Source organism: Sparus aurata, chromosome 12 (genome assembly GCF_900880675.1).
Source record: "Sparus aurata chromosome 12, fSpaAur1.1, whole genome shotgun sequence".
In the NCBI taxonomy this organism is placed as follows: Eukaryota; Metazoa; Chordata; class Actinopteri; order Spariformes; family Sparidae; genus Sparus; species Sparus aurata.
This window is the reverse complement of record NC_044198.1, coordinates 19,349,575-19,366,072: the sequence shown is the minus strand read 5'-3', so window position 1 is coordinate 19,366,072 and position 16,498 is coordinate 19,349,575. Positions and strand designations below refer to the sequence as shown.

At 40.8% G+C, this 16,498-nt stretch overlaps 1 protein-coding gene and 1 long non-coding RNA gene across 5 annotated transcripts in view; one reads left to right on the top strand and one right to left on the bottom strand.

Moving 5' to 3' along the window:
- The window catches only part of ctif (CBP80/20-dependent translation initiation factor), a 58,768-nt gene that overhangs the window by 20,373 nt on the left and 21,897 nt on the right, over positions 1-16,498 (bottom strand). For all 4 annotated transcript variants that reach the window (XM_030435555.1, XM_030435557.1, XM_030435558.1 and 1 more), the window contains one exon: positions 5,416-5,492. In XM_030435555.1, the coding sequence (XP_030291415.1) occupies positions 5,416-5,492 (77 nt within the window). The remainder of the gene's footprint in view (positions 1-5,415; positions 5,493-16,498) is intronic.
- LOC115592600 (uncharacterized) lies at positions 1,834-15,051 on the top strand. The gene is made up of 3 exons (XR_003986193.1): positions 1,834-2,085; positions 5,236-5,357; positions 13,677-15,051. It is a non-coding gene; the product is annotated as an uncharacterized LOC115592600 (long non-coding RNA).

Below are 16,498 nucleotides of genomic sequence, written 5' to 3'. Positions count from 1 at the left end.
ACATGGAAGGTTAAGGTGTCCAAGTGTATTTATAGTCTTTGCTTGAGTGTGTGTGTTTGTTCGGTTTATGTGTCGCCCGGCCTCTCTGCTTCGCTCTCTCTGGGAGGTTGAGAGACAGTTCATCTTCTGACACTCTGCTCTACCCAACAGCCTGCCTCTAACGCAGTGCAAATATCCTCAGCATCGTACTAAGTTAGTTGTTGATACGCCCGACACAAGCCTTTTATCGCATGACTTGACTCGGGTCTTCCAAAGTTCATGTTTCGGGGAACACCCACTCGTCAGGCAACTCCCATCAGCATCCTTCAAAGTCTGTTTATTTCTTTCATGCAGCCGAGGTTTCAATATTTTCACCAATGTTTTACCACAATCGTAATAAAAGTGTAATAGCTCAACGCTGACTGACAGAAATGGTGAGATCTCATTTAATCGCACTGCAGAGGGTGAGATTTGATAATCTTCTGCAAAGCCCCGGACTGCTCAGAGTGTGTCTCTCTCTCTCAGACACACACACACACACTCGCTCCTCTGATGATTAATTTGATCTCTACACTCGCTGTTAGTTTAGGCTCGGCTCTAATAAGCCCGTCTCCTGATCTGCTGGTGATGCGGAGAGGTGAAAGTGAGACAGTAATAAAATGTTAATCATATTTAATGACTGCGAGCTCTGCAGTGGCTCGAGTGTTGCTCGGATTGAGTATCCAGGGAGATGTTTGCATTAAGGATAAATGATGGGGCCGCTGATGAAATTTCATGGTCTATGGCGCGATCAATCATGTAATCAAAGTGATCACACTGCTATTTATTTTTGGGATTAATCAGATTTAAATTAGTATTTGATGTTGCCTGGCTGGGTCCCCACTCTCTCTCTCCATCTTTTTTTTTTTTTTTTTTAAAGTCCCTCTATTTTCATTTTATCTTCTTCTTGTTGTCAGCTATTTGAGTATTTAAAAGATAAGTTCACCCAAAAAATGAAAATTCAGTAATTATCTACTCACCTCTGTGCCAGGCTGCACGGCAAAATAGTATTGTATTTTTTGGGCATTTGTAAGGCTATATTGATAGTACAGCTGAAGACTAGACAGGAAACAGCATGAGAGAGAGAGAGAGAGAGAGAGAGAGAGAGAGAGAGAGAGAGAGAGGGAGTGACACGCAGCAAAGGTCCCCAGGCTGGGATTCCGCTGCAGTGAGGACAAAGCCTCTGTACATGGGACGCCCACCCTACCAACTGAGCTGACCAGCACCCTGGCAAAACAGTCTTGCGGCATTCTCTGCAACAAAAGTAAAGAAAAAAACAAAAAGAAAAAAAGAAGAAAGTGTCTCCATGCAGCTCGTCCGGTGCAAAATCCAGGTCTCTGGAAAATGCCTGAGATCCCAAACTGAAAAGTCGTCACTCACACCCTTGACACGCAGTTGGGCTTGCATATCAACTTCAGCATGTACGCTTTTAGCCTGGAAACTACTGCAACGTTTTCAGCATTAAAAAGGGTGTAAACAACATCTCTTCAAGAACTTTGTGGGATCTATGTGGGTTTCTGGAGTACTGGATTAAGCTGTACGAAGCTATTTTATTGTTTTTTTGGGGGAGTTTTCAAGTCTGTGTACTTCAGTTGTTTGGAAGAATGCTGCGACGCTGATGTTTTGTGGACCACGAAACTTTACTGACCTTACATTGGCATGAGAGTGAATAGATAATGACAGTATTAAAATGTTTGGGTGGACCATTTCTTAAATGAAAAAATAAAAAGTAGGGCACTTTATGTATATATTTTCACCAAATATCAGCTGACCATTACGTTAGTGAGAACAATAACCAAACCACTGTGTCACATGTTGAAAATGTGTTCTGGCACCATTTTGCGCCCAGGATGATCTGGCTTAATGTTTTTCACTGACCTGGCTGAGACTTGTCGCTTTCCCCCAGGGCCAGCAGGCAGAAGTATGGTTAACTGGTCTCGGGAGAACTGATCATTCGCTCTACAAGCAGGAGAGGAGGGTATGCCACACAAATGCAGCAAGGTGATTGAAAAGGATGAAGAGCGATGAAGGATGGAGGAAAAGCGGCAGGACAATTTGTAGAAAATGGTGGGTAATTGTTGAAGGAGGAGTTTATAGAAGATAAAGGAGGGAAAAAAAATAAGCAGCGAAGCAACGAGGGAAACAAACAAAAACACTACAGGTTGATAACTATGTCATTCAAACAACATGCAGAGAACTACAGGAAGTGATGACTAAAAAGGTGAAATGAATTGGCAGCTTTGATCATGGGAGGAGGTAGGAGGGCGGTGATTGATCACGGCTGTTCACTGTGGATGTACTCGTGGAACCATTGGACCGTTGGCTGACCCAGACTACCAAATCAATCGGCCCGGGGGGGAAGAGAAGCCTGCAGGCTAGACAGTCAATAACACGGCCAGAGCTTCACACGGGCCACAACACACTGGTTTAATGGACTGTTGGGAGACAGGTTTTAAATGCCTGACTGCACAACTGCATCACTCCTCACACTGTTTTCTTTTTTTAAAACACGTTTTAAGATTCAAAAAGCCAGAAAACTCATACATAAACTGGTGATAACGTCAATAACTTTGACTCATGTGGCCAGAGGACACGAGCAGGAGGAGGTAAACAAGCAGACTGGCCGTGTGCAGTGTACCTTTCCTTGAGTGCATCCGTACACACACACACACACACACACACACACACACACACACACACACACACACACACACACACAGCAGCAGCAGCAGACGTCATCTTGATCATAAAGCAGATCAGAGTCGGTGCACCGTGTGGTGACATTTAGTCCCACGCAAACTCTTTTAAGAACTTCTCTGCAGCTCAAATGATATTTAAGCACTTGTTTGTTCAACTTATCAGCTTATCACAACAATGTGTGGAAACTGGATGCTCAACGAGGCAGGCAGGCAAGCTTTGTGTGTTTGGCATTGGAATAATGTTTATTCGATTTGCAAGACAGACACAATCAAGTCTCAACGTGCAAAAGCTCCTCAGTAATGAACAGATCATCTAAAAAGGAGCAAAAAGGGATGACCGAGGAGCATATTAGCACCTTCTTTGGCCCTTTTCTGTTTTGGAGTGCAGAGCGGTAAGCAGCACATTCCAGTAAATCACAACTAATTTCAGCCCTGCTTGACGTGCATACTAAAGTAGAAACACATGCACTGCCTCCCCCTTTCTTTTCCTTCCTGCCACAGCCAGCCTACACTTTTCCTTTACTCAATCTCTCACTCTTTCTCTTTCTTATGCTTTATTCGATTCAACACATGTAGATCAACATTTATCTACATATTGAAAGATTGGCTTCCAACCTGAATCGTTTTCCTCTCTTCGTCCAGCTGTGTTGACACATAACGTACAATACGACACAAAATATGACACAAATATCTGCGTGGCGTCTCATAATAATGAATATTTATTGCCACAGGCTATTGGTTGTATTCTGTCAGGGAATTCAAGACGTGAGGGGATTAGAACATTTGATAGACAAACATAAGCAGTTAATGTATTTGACGTGCAAACATGTTAAGCTACATGAAGGACAGCTGTGGAGGGCATTCTCTGTGCCAACTGGCAGCCCTCAACTTTTTGTTCACTGGAAGAGGGTCATTTGGTGAGGTTGGATAGTCCGATGACCCTCATTTACATATGCCCTGGTTCCTAATGAACATGCATAAAAAATGTGCCATGTCCTGTTTTCATTTATCTGTTTTTATTCAAGGTGGCAGCAATGTTTCTTTTATTCCGGACAGATTTCTTAGCATTTATTTATTTCAATTTCAATCGTGCCGTTAGCTTCCACAGTATAGCCAGCAGACATTGTTTCAAGCTTAAGAGACTGAATGCAGCTAAGTTGTGGAAATTAGCGTGGAGACGAAGAGACATTTATGTCGGATGCTCGCCTGGCAGAGATGTGAGAGTTGAACTCGCTCCCTTCGCTGGTGGAGGGAGACGAGAGTTTTTCTCGGCTTGGTTTGACTATTGGACATGGCTGTCAGAGTAAGTGATAGTAATGAGCATCTTCTGCCTTGAGGCAAATTTGAGGGATACGCTACCATATACACAATAACATAACCTACCCCCCAAAAAACCCATGTCGTCCATTTCACTGTGGACATAATCATATGCAGATACAGTAGCCTTTGCCAAAACATCAGACACAGCGCCCCCTTAACGACAATAAAGTTGTTTTTTATTCCACTCTCTTGTTAAAAAAAAAAAAAGAAAATCCCTGCAGAGATCTCGGATCTCTTCAATGAATGATTCAGCCAGTTGTTGACATCTGTAGCTTTGAAAACAGGCACAACTTAACATCTACTTTTTTCCAAAGTAGCCTTGTATGCCTTGATGCAAGCCATGGCTCTGTCTTTGGTCAATGTGTAGCTGATCCTATGCAAGCCACAAACTCTGACATAAGTGAAGCATCCACGTGAATATTTCCCCCAACCCATTCGGCTGTTGGTTTAGAGTCAGAATCTCACTTCATATGAGGAGATACAAACAATAGTTCTTGGTATTGGCCTCAGACTTTGTGGCCACACTTTTATCTTCTGGTTCTACACACATACAGACACACAGACACACAGACACACACACACACACAAGCTACACGATGGTCTCTTTGTTAATATTTCCAGTTCACAAAACCTAAGCGAGCTGCTGTTGGTCCAAGTTGATATTTTTGTTCTTTTCCTATTTGCCAGGCCTGTGCTGCACCCAGTCTCACATCAACACAATAGCTCTGGACAGAACCATTTATTCTCTGTGCTTAAAAACAAGGCTGAAAGTGCTTTTGTCCGTTCCGTACAGCTAAATTTTCCTCTTTTCAACTACAAATACAACCCAAATATTTTCTCTGCGCCTGTCTCTTAGCAACTGAAGAGCAGTTTTCCAGTGACATCAGGGCAGGGAGCGAGAGAACCAAGGAGAGACGATTTTTTTTTCTTTCTCTTAAGGACCTGGTTCCAATGAAGTCAGACTTTGGGCGAAATTAGATTTCAGAGTGTGCACAATTGGAGCAGATGTGCCAGTGTAACATTCAGTGCCAGGGTGGCAGAGTTGGGAGTTTTGGGACAGGACGATGGGTTAAATGTCGGGAGTATTGTCGGTAAACACTGCTGACTGAATAACGGACATAAATTATGTAGAGAGACCCATTATACATGAGAAAACCTTGAATGTCTCCGCTGTGTTTTTTCTTTTCCCTGTCTGCAGTCAAGTGTGGAGCCTGCATTCCTGTCTTGACATTGCTTTGGCTGCCGAGAGATGTTAAGGCTATAGGACTGGCTGTGCACTGACATCTGACATCGACAGAAAAAACATTCCCTCTCACTGAGGTTGGTATGTGTGCAGTGTGTGTGCAGTGTGCGTGTGCAAGCTCGCATTCATAATTACCGTCGGTCATTCCTCCTGCGTCGGAAGAGCTTTTTGGTGTGTGCGATCTCTGCCTCATTAGGAAGGGGCGGGAAGACCTGTTGGAGACAAATCATAGAGTTCAGAGACGGCCGCTGTCAAGAGCCGCTGAGATATAGATCACTTTGTGGAAAGAATCTCTAAAATTGTTAAACACTTTAAGAGTAGACTGTAGAGTAGAGTAGACTTTCCAGTAAAAACAGAGATTTGACAGCCTTTTTCATTGGGAAGCTGTCTATGGTGAGAATTATTGATGCCAGACAAAATTGTGTGCAGACAAACAAGCCACATATCAAGACGTGAAATCAGGTTTTCATGAATCCTTTCATGCCTCCTGAACTGGTAGACTACGGTGGTGAGAACCTCCTTTTTTTGAACGTGTGTTTGCATTACAGTCTACAGCTAGAAATGTCCTTAAAGCTCCGGCATGACAGACTGCATGAACACAGCTTGATCTCTAACAGATGTCCTGTGTCTTGACAACACTATTACCATGGCCACTGAGAATTCTCGATTCTGATTGGCCTCAGTGGCAAAAGTGCTGGGTGCCGAAGTGCAACATAAATCCGAGGGTGTGGTGATTAATAAATGGACTCGCAGGCAGTCACGTCTCTGGTCTCACAGCTCTGAAACAGCTCTGCCAATTCCAGTGGAGCAAGACAAAATAATAACACAGAGCACCGCAAATATGCAGATAAAGGCAGATGATGTACGTTATCTGTCTGTGTAGCCCAGTCTTTGTTAACAGGCGATGATAATATAGGGATTTCGTTTTATTCAAATTTTAGACTTTCCCGAAACTAGACATGATCTTTCAAAAGAGAATTGCGATAGATCTAAGAATTGATTTTCTTCCAACCCCTACTGCCTTCAGCTGGCTTTAGAGATTTAAAGAAGTGAAGGTTTTTATATAGCTACTGTATGAGAGAAATCCTGCTGCTTCAACCCCCATTTAATGTTACTTTGTGATGATTTACCTGCATCTGACCGCCTTAGCTTGCTGTTCGACTGCCTTGCTCAGACTTCTTCAGATTCGCTAGACTATTCACACAACTTTGTTGTTTGTATTCAAGTGTCAAGTTGCTGTCTTTGTGGTTTACACACTGACCAGCAACAGGGGGTCGAGTAGCCAGATATTTAGCCTGCTAAATATCCAGCGGGCATTGGCAACGAGTTTGTGAGCTGCTGGTGAGCTCCTGGATTGTGTCTCCTCACAGTTCACACATGGTAATCGTCGCAAACAAAACCCTGCCGTGAGAACTTAGCTTAAATTAATGGACCGGCATTAAACTTTCGGTCAAGACAGGGACGAGAGGGCTTAGCTAAGGAGTCTCGAGCTTGGGTTATGACTGCCTACCAGAATTGCACAGAAAGAAAGGAGATAGAACGAATCTGCCTGTTAGTATGTGAGAGGGAAAGACAGACAGAGACATACTGCAGGGTTGCAACTAATGATTATTTTCATCACTGTTTAATCTGTAATATGTCATTTGAAATGCCAGAAACTAGTAAAATTGCCATTTCCATGAGGTAACATCCTCAAATGTCTTTTACATTCGAGAAGCTTGAACCAGCAGCTGTTGGTAGTTTTTCTTCTTATATGGTAGGCTCAGTATATTCAAGAGACTTAAAGCAATCAGTGAAATTCCTGTCTCTCCTGATTTAAACATTAATGTAAACTCCAGGCAGAGCTGTGTGAAACATAGTCTTCCTGTTTAACTAGATGTTGCCTAGCAACAGGAACCATTATAATGATATTAAAACTGGAAAAGTGAGATCAGAAGGAGTTATTCAGGCAAACAGACAACAGATATTTTAAATTTGATTGAATATGGCAGCTTGCTGGCATGTGGCTATGGTTTACGATGCTATCATGGAAGACAATGTGTCAGGTATTATCCCTTCACTTCCTGTCATAAGGAAATAAGCCCACCTGCCATCCATTAAACATCAGCCCTGTCAATCAAAAACAGCGCACTCCGCCTTTGCGCAGCATCACTATGTGCTGTTGCTACCATAGTTATAGATTGGCAGGGACAGGTGCTGTTGTGTACACATATAGTATGCAATGATAAATGTTAATGACCATGTAGGTGTTTACCATAGGTTGTCCAAAACATTCCCCACGCTGCAAGCAGATACTGTGCATGGCATTGGTGTGCAGCTGCCCCGTCAACATCCAAAGTCAGTTAGTGTCCGTGTCACCCAGCGAACAAATAGTTGCAGGCTGATTCAAAACAAAAAGCCCCAAATTTCCCCAAATTCTCAACCGAAGGCATTGTGCAAGAAGGTGACCACAGGAGAGGGAGGCGGGGCTCAGTGCATCATTCACTTCTTCCTTTTCGGTTTTCTTCGTAAAAGCATTACAAAAAACAGGGAACTAAAGAGTTTGATTTCTGTGCATCTCGTCTAATGATGAGTAAATAATTTATCTCCAAATGACATATTTATCTAAATCTCTTTCAATGGGAATCTAGACATAGTCACAATGCATATTTGTGACTGTGATCTTTCCTTATTTGTTCTTTAATTAGATGGTACTCTTGTTTTTTTTGCTTGCATTTTTGGTTTCCACTCGTAGAGAAGTGACAAGAGCTTGTGGTTGAATGTGTACAGTCACAAGAAAAAGTCTCGCTTTTTTCACCGAGGCTCGTAGTTAAATATAGAAAAGACAGCGAAAGAAGAAAACGTTAGCGGGAGAGAATGGTTGTAAACTGTTGTGTAGTGTTGTAATGGCTTCTACAAAGCACTCTTGTGTACATATGGATCATACAGCGTACCTGCACAGCAGCGCCACGGTCTTGCATGAACACAAACACACTGGAGTAAAAATTCTCTGTTCGCAAGTGTCTACAGATTTCTCCGTCAGACTCCCAGAAATGCATACTGTAGATATTCAAATGAGTTTGAGAGAGAGAGCTTGATATTTGACACTGCTGCTCTAACCTACTTCTCTCCAAGAGAGGCTGCTGGGGGATCGTCGGGCTCTGATTGAATCCAGATGTGAAAGGCAGAAAGTGTGTGGCACAGTGATATCGACCAAAAAAACAAAAAGGCAGACAACACACTTAAACTGTGTCTTTAAGCTTCAAGGGTTTAAAAAGACTCCACATATAAACCCAAAAGTATTAATATCGATGAAATTCAGCTTTTTTTCTGGACTTCTTGCAACTAGAAACGTCCGACAGGGAGAAAAAAAGGAGGTGGAGAGAGACGGAGGAACTGTTGCATGTTTAGCTACTGTAGTTTTCCTCTAGGATATCATTAGCTGTAATTCTGCCTTCAAATGGTAACCAGATGACAGTGAGCAAACACACACACACACACACACACACACACACACACAGGGTCAAACGATGCACACATCAAAACCACTTAAGTTTCAGTATTTTTCCATCACTATTTCAGATTTTATTAAGTATCTCACATTTTCGAAAGGCATGTTTCGGATGGCAGCGGTGCATCCGAGAAAAAGCTCAAGACCGACAACTGTGCGCAGTTTATAATGCATCCGACACAAGCGGAGAGGGAGGAAGCGAGAGATGTCTTTGTGGCTGAAAGGGAGAGCGCGGTGTGTGTGTGAATAATGCTATCTGCAGGTAGCAGCCAGCACCAGGCAGATCAAAGAGAGGCGTGTGCTGTCCTGGTCCCCAGCCAGAGGACCTCTCACCTCACTGCAGGCAGCGCGAGCCCTGTGGACAAGACAGGGATGAGACTGGCGACGGGGGGGTTGGCTGGGATTAGACAGAACAGACTCTTTTCGTTTTGGTTTTGTTCATATTTGTGTGTTTGCAAGACGAGTGCAAATAATATGACCATTTTCACACCAAAATGAGCTTGTTTATGAGAGTAAATAGGCAATTCTTCCCTTTCTTCTTTCCCATTGCTAGCAGAAGAGCTTGTGTGGTGTTTTTTTTTTCCCCAAGTGGGTCATGTTCTACATCACGATAGTGATGGAACACAGGTAACAGTAGGAAGCAGCATAGAGGCCAGTGACGTGGTTACAGTGGTAACTTTGTTATATCTTTTAATTCAGTGTCCCTTTCCAACCCAACGGCATCTTTCTCTTCTGATTAAAATTACTTCTCCAAGACTACAATGTGTACCTTAAAACAGGGTACGTTTGAGTTGCTAACGGAAAATGCCTCTTCACCCTTTAGTCTTAAGTGATACCGAAAATGTGTGAATGTGTTGCTCCAGCTACACATAAGGCTCTAAAATGTTATCCAGCTGAAGTGATAGACCAGGCAGCAAATAATTATACAGAGGATTTTTATAATAATGGAAATTTTCCACAGCTACAATCACTTTATCCACCATCTTTACAATCACAAGTAAAAACAACAGAATTACCCCATTAACAGTGCAAAGTAATCTACCATCAATGTGTGTTCGCACGTATTTAATTGGCCATCACCAAAGCAGGTATCTGGAGGAGATCGGGAACAAAGACCACAGAGGAGATTAATGAGAAGATGAAAGTTATGAGAGCAGAAAAAGGACAAATGTGAATGTTTTCTTAATTAAAAAAAGGCCGTTTAACAATGAGATTCATGTGAGGTTTGAAGAACAGAATCAAAATGGAGGATGAAAACGACTGAAACTGTCAACAAAGAGGGAGAAGCTCTCTCTGCAGGAGACAAATGAAGAAAATGTCTTCATTCATGTTTTTATATCCTTGAGACGGTTGGGAATGATGTTACTTGAGATTAGTCCGTAGACTCTTGCTAATTTGCTAAAGCATCCTTTTTAAACAAAGTTTGCAATTTTAGTTTGAGGGATCATTTTGACATCGACAACTTGTCCCCAAGTTTCAGTCATAGCTCAACCGACAATCCAAAAGAAACAAAGGTGATTTGTTGTCAGGTTGAAATTGCACAACGCTGATTGAGGGGTGTGTGTGTGTATGTGTTTGTGTGCATTGTATTATGTGCTTGGGTGTTGCAGTTTGGCCTTGAGAGGAAGTTGACATACCCCGTAGCATTCCAGAGAAAATCACAGGTCACTGGGAGAGGCTACCTGTGATGTTAACTCAGAGGATGTAGCCTTTTTACAACCACTCCACGTAGCTCCCAGGCAGCCAGAACATATCGTCTCTGATCGCAATACATGATTTAATTTTCAAATGTTTGACCCATACTGCGACTTTTTACGACATATCCTCGGTATCATCTAAAGAAAGTTGTTATTTTTCCAATGGTTTTTGCCAGAGGGGTCATCACCTTGGGTCAGATAGCATTGTTGATCCATTCATAACAATGATGTTGCTCCAGTGTTAAAAGGGTATGAGTAACAAGGAAGGGAAATAAGGAAATGAGGAAAAGCGAATGGGGATGGAAATGTGATGAATAGAAAACCGAGAAGAACGATTATAGAACTTTCTCTGCAATAGCACAGCAAGTCAAGTGCACGTCTTCCTGTCCCTTCTAGTATATAACAATCCTGGTATGATGCTCATTCAGTCAGCCCATTGTTTCTCTCAGCTTATTTATGTTTCCAGGGCCTTCGGCCAAAAGCAATAAATTTAAAACTGCCCCAGGGGTGGCATTACAGGACAGGTTGTTGAGAGCAGAGGAGAGAGAGAGAGCAAGTATGACAGCAAGAGGGACTGTAAATACAAGATAGCAGGCACATAAAATAGAGAGAGAGGGAAGAAGGAATGTGCGGGCTGAAAAAATTTGGATAGTTTGCTCATTTACCAAGCCTTAATGAATGATGTGGCATTTATAAGGCAGATTTGTACTTATGTTTTCTGTGTCATAAAAATAAGCTTCAGCTGTTCTGTTCGTGACTAGCGAGTTGGAGTTTTGCAATCGGAAAACTAATGAAACTATAACATTAAATAAAACTGTTTGAAAAGTGATTCAAGGCTGCACTAAGTTAAAATGTTAAACTCGATGTAGAATGGCAATAGACAAGTTATTTGCTTAAATGCACCGCGATGAAGTAAAATGCACAACATAATGGCTGAATAATAATTGCGTCTGAATCGTTCCTTACAAAACTTCACTTTCGCGATGCAATTTCCGCCTACCACCGGGCACGAAACCTCCCATAAAAGTTAGGCCTGGCAGGCAAGTCAGTCAGGCTGGCAGCCTGGCACCATTCCTACCTGCTTTCACATCTCTATTAAACAATATGAATAAATAAACTTGTGTTTTGTACCGTGTAGTTGGAAGTTGCTACTCTGAGGAAAAAGGAAATGATCTAGTTCTGTTTGCGTCAGCAACAGCAACAATAATACCACTTAGAAACACCAGTCGGGCAGAAGTAGACTGATCTACTTGATGCTACATTGATTATCTCGTCATTGTCTACATTTGAGAAAGGTATATCTAATAAATTGGCAACTCGGTGTACTACAAAATGTTTTTGGGGTCAAAATGGATTTTTATCATGCTCAAATGTAACAGTAACAGTAGTATTTTTTTCATGTCTTCCTTGTGAAATATTGCTTTATGAAAAAAGAAGGAGCATCTACAACTAATTGACTGCCGCTGCTAAGATGTATTTACGTATCTGCTACGCAACCGCATTCACGCATTGCCCATGTTACGAGGCACATTTATGTTAAGTTGAATATCATTTAGAGGAAAATGTTATTTGTAAACTTCTGTGTAGTGAGTTATGATCATGTTTTGTGGTTTGTGAAAAAGAGGCACACATTACAGTGACATTTAAAAAATGGTTATCAAAGAAATTATGCTCAATTCTGACTGACTTCTGAGTCTTCCCTTTTTTCTCTCTTTCAGACTAGTGAACTAACTTTAAATGTCAGGGAAGTTAGTCATTAGAACAATTCTTCTGAGCTCACTGTGCTGAATTTAAAGTCATTCAAAGCAACATATTATGATACATGATCACCATAGGGAGGCTGTAATAAGACCTGTTTTCCCTAAAGGATTAAGTGACAGGAAGCGCTACACCCTTCAATATTGACTCTGACATACTGCTGTTGTGATCCTGGATGCGTCAAGCTCTATCATGTCAGGTAATAAGTTAACATTTGGGATTTCTCTAAATTGTTTTTCTGTCAAATCCCTGCAGTGGAAGACTTGCTCTGTATTACATGATCCCCTACATTAGGTCTTTCATGTGACTTGCTATGCAGCCAAAAGAAGAGATTTAGAACTGCCACAGTCAGGTATGGTGGGTGATCAGTGATAAGAGGAAAAGATGTGAGGTCCTGACATCCGTGTCTCATTTAATAAGTGATCTGAGGCTGGGGCCACAGCAGAGCACCGACAGATAGACAGGTACATCAAAGAGCTCGGGGGGGGGTCTAGCTGCAGGAGGAGATGGAGCCATTGTGGGATCAAAGTGTCAGAGAAAAAGAGGGAAAAAACCTGTAGTACCCTATAGAAATGTAATCATGCGACAACCACTGTTGCAGCAGCAGGTTCCACATGCCTACAGCTCTGTTCTCGCTATCTCTCCGAATGATGAAAAAAGACTTCAATCATATGTGCTCTCTGTGTTGCCTTACATTGACAGTCACCTTATCTCCTCTGCAGGATCGAGCCTGCTGCTTTGTGTGCATGTGTGGTCTGGTTTGCATTATATTTGCGAATGTCGGCTATTTAACGGACATCTGTTTTACTGCCATTAATTGAGAGGGGATGCACATATATATATATATATATATACATATACATATACACATATATATATATATATATACATATATATATATATATACATATATATATATATATACATATATATATATATATATACATATATATATATATATATACATATATATATATATATATATATATATATATACATATATACATATACATATATACATATATACATATATACATATATATATACATATATATATATACATATATATATATACATATATATATACATATATATATACATATATATATACATTATATATATATATATACATATACATATATATATACATATATATATATATATATATACATATATATATACATATATATATATATATATATACATATATATATATATATATATATATATATATATATATATATATATATATAATATATATATATATATATATATATATATATATATATTTTTTTTTTTCAAATTTTTATAGATTCTAACTTGGAGTTTATGCACACCTGAGGTTGGGAAATGCTAAAATGGAGTAATGAAAGATGGATGATTTAATACTTGATAGCTCTAAGAAGATTTGTTGTTTTTTTTCCATATCTTTATCTTCTTTATCTGTTTAGGAGAATGCTGCAGTGCTGTTTGCTGGGAAGGTCCAGAAAATGTTTTGTGGACTAAGAACCTTCTCTTGACTCTCCATCGGCATGAGGGCGAGTACATAATAACTGATTTTTCTTTTTATTATGACCTTTTCCTTTAAGTCACAGAAAGCAATATGGCTTCATATCATAATCTCTTTTTATCGACTCTAATTTGATTATCGGTCAACAGCTGATAATATAAATTGTCATTGTCAGAATGAGGCTTGAGATTACCTTGTTTCTCTAGGTTTGGCACACAAGTATTATGCCAAGTACTGTAAATAAATCAAATTTAAAGAGGAGAATAAAGAAATTGCATAAAACCGAGTTATCAAATGTTTTCCAATGTGCATTTCATTATTCTGCACTTCTAATAGAATACATTTGATTCATCTTGTTTGCCTGCTCACAGTCTGGCTTTAATTCACATGTGATAACTCACTCACGGACTATTATTGAATATCTCTGTGGAATTCGTTCACAAATTTCCCCAGGTATCCTGCTTTAACATGTACTCGAGTCTCTAGTGTTTCTCCCATGATTGAAGCCTGAGCACAACAGCAAGCAGTGGTGATTAGGCCAGTATGTGTGCAGTTAATAGAGTGCAGAAGCCAAGCAGCAGTAGGACAATAGCAGGAAGAGACTACAGGGAGGGGGCTGCCGGTCACCATGACCCCCTGGATATTGTTCTGCTGCCCACCAACATTTGAAGGATGGAGGGGTGGAGTGAAGGACGACGTAAGGACATGAGGAAAGACGGACGGAACGTATAGAAGGTGGTCGGAGGAGAAGAGGAAAACGGAAACAGCAAATAGGAAGAACCAAAGGGAGACGAGGTAAAAGATGAGAGAAAAAGACGTGCAGCAGACAGGCACGTGTGTTTGATGTGAGCAAAAACATACAGGAAGAGTGAATGTGTGTGAGTAAATACTGTGAGTGGAATGCAGACACATTGACAGCTGACAGACAGCCTGAAAAGCCCGACCCGCCTCCAGTGTCCCTTCTCAACCGGAGTCCTGCTCTACGGCACGTACACTTCCAGACAGAGGGGCCAACCAGTCTGTAATATCTGAGCTCCAGACTCCTGCTTTGTTCCCCTGCTGGACGGCTTTGTTCACAGACCACAGACCGGATGTCTCCTAAATGACTGGCCGCTCTCTCCCTCTCTACTTGGTCTAACCCTACCCCCCTTCAGTTCCTTCTCTGGTGCCCTCCAGTCTTGGAGATATTTTGTCATCGACGCCGTGGAAGCAAAATAGGTCTTTGCTGTAAATCATTTGTGAAATGCAATGCTCTTAATATGGACACAGAATCATAAATGTGCAGGATATACGTGCTTGTATCCAGCCGCAAATAAAACTGCATCACTTGAAAAAGGGGTTTGTTCTTGTGTCTGCATCGTAAATATGAAGCTACAGCCAGGCGCCACTTATATAACATGGCAATGTCGGTCACTTAGCTCCTACATTTTTGTTGTTAGTCTGTTTTTTTTGTTTGTTTTTTTCATTTTTATTCGGAAACGAGTAAAACCTATGTCAGAAAAACATTCATCAGCATTGGAAAAGGAAGTGCAGGTTTTAGATTAAGTGCAGGGGGCTTTAACATGGGATAGAACTACATTAATCCCGAAGGAAATTATAATGCCAGAGAATGCTATGCAGTTTTATACAAATATATATATTAAAAAAAACAATAGAATAATAAGAGATTGTAAAATGACAAAATGCTGAAGAACAAGACAAAGAAGAACAAGAAGAGGAAGATGAAGACAAAGAACAAGAAGAAGAATCTATGTCAATGAATGTTATATTGATTGAATGAATGGATGATTCGAGACGAAACCTGCCCACAGCATCTCATAATTGTCGGACCTGACCAGCCGGACCGCCCCAGGGAGTCACACTAATCCAGCTTGGATTTAAGGCTGCTCGTGGCTAATGTCAGGTCGCAGGGAAGTAAAATGGATGAAATAGGAATCGGGGGGCTGGCCAGGCAACGGAGATGGACAACTGTTGTGCATGCATCTTTACAGATCCCTGTCTCCACTGCAACTGCCTTGATCGAGCGCTTGATGGGCTGAGTCAACAGATTGCACCACGGCGAGTAGGTGACCAACAGTGGCGTTGGCATCGTGAATGCTTGGTGATCAGTAAACACACCAAAACAGAATGATGAGTATTATATTACACGTTTTCCCCAAAATCCTACACACAGAGCCTTTTAGTTACATCTTCAAAGGAGACCATTTTACTTGTAATGGATTGTAATTTTGTAATTTTATGATGTGGCATTATTATAGTTACTTAGGTAAAGAATCTGAATACTTCCACTACTGACCTTGGTAGGAAATACATGATCTCATGGGAAAGAACATCAGGTCACATCAGTAGTACAGAAACAGAAGCACCCACTCGGTTTCCCACAGGCGAGACTATTCTGATCCAATATACTGCTTTAGTCTAATGGCTCTAGAAAGATGTGTGTGAATCATTAATGGGAAGATATTGGTCATAAAGAAAAATATGTAAATCGTGAGAGTTATTTTTGAGATATTCAAGCAGCTAAATAATATCTTTAAACACTGACATTAAGTTAAGTTTCTGACATTTAAAAACTGTTAAAATTGTTATTGCCTTTGCTCTGAAATGACCTGTCTGGGGAACTTAAAAACAAAAAAAAATTGCTTTTTAATCATCACCATCTTTTTTCCTTATGTAGAAAAGTGCAATATTTAAGAATTTGTGTCAACACTAGCTGGTAAGCATGCTAACTAAAACTGTTATTTCTTTACATTCAATTTAAAA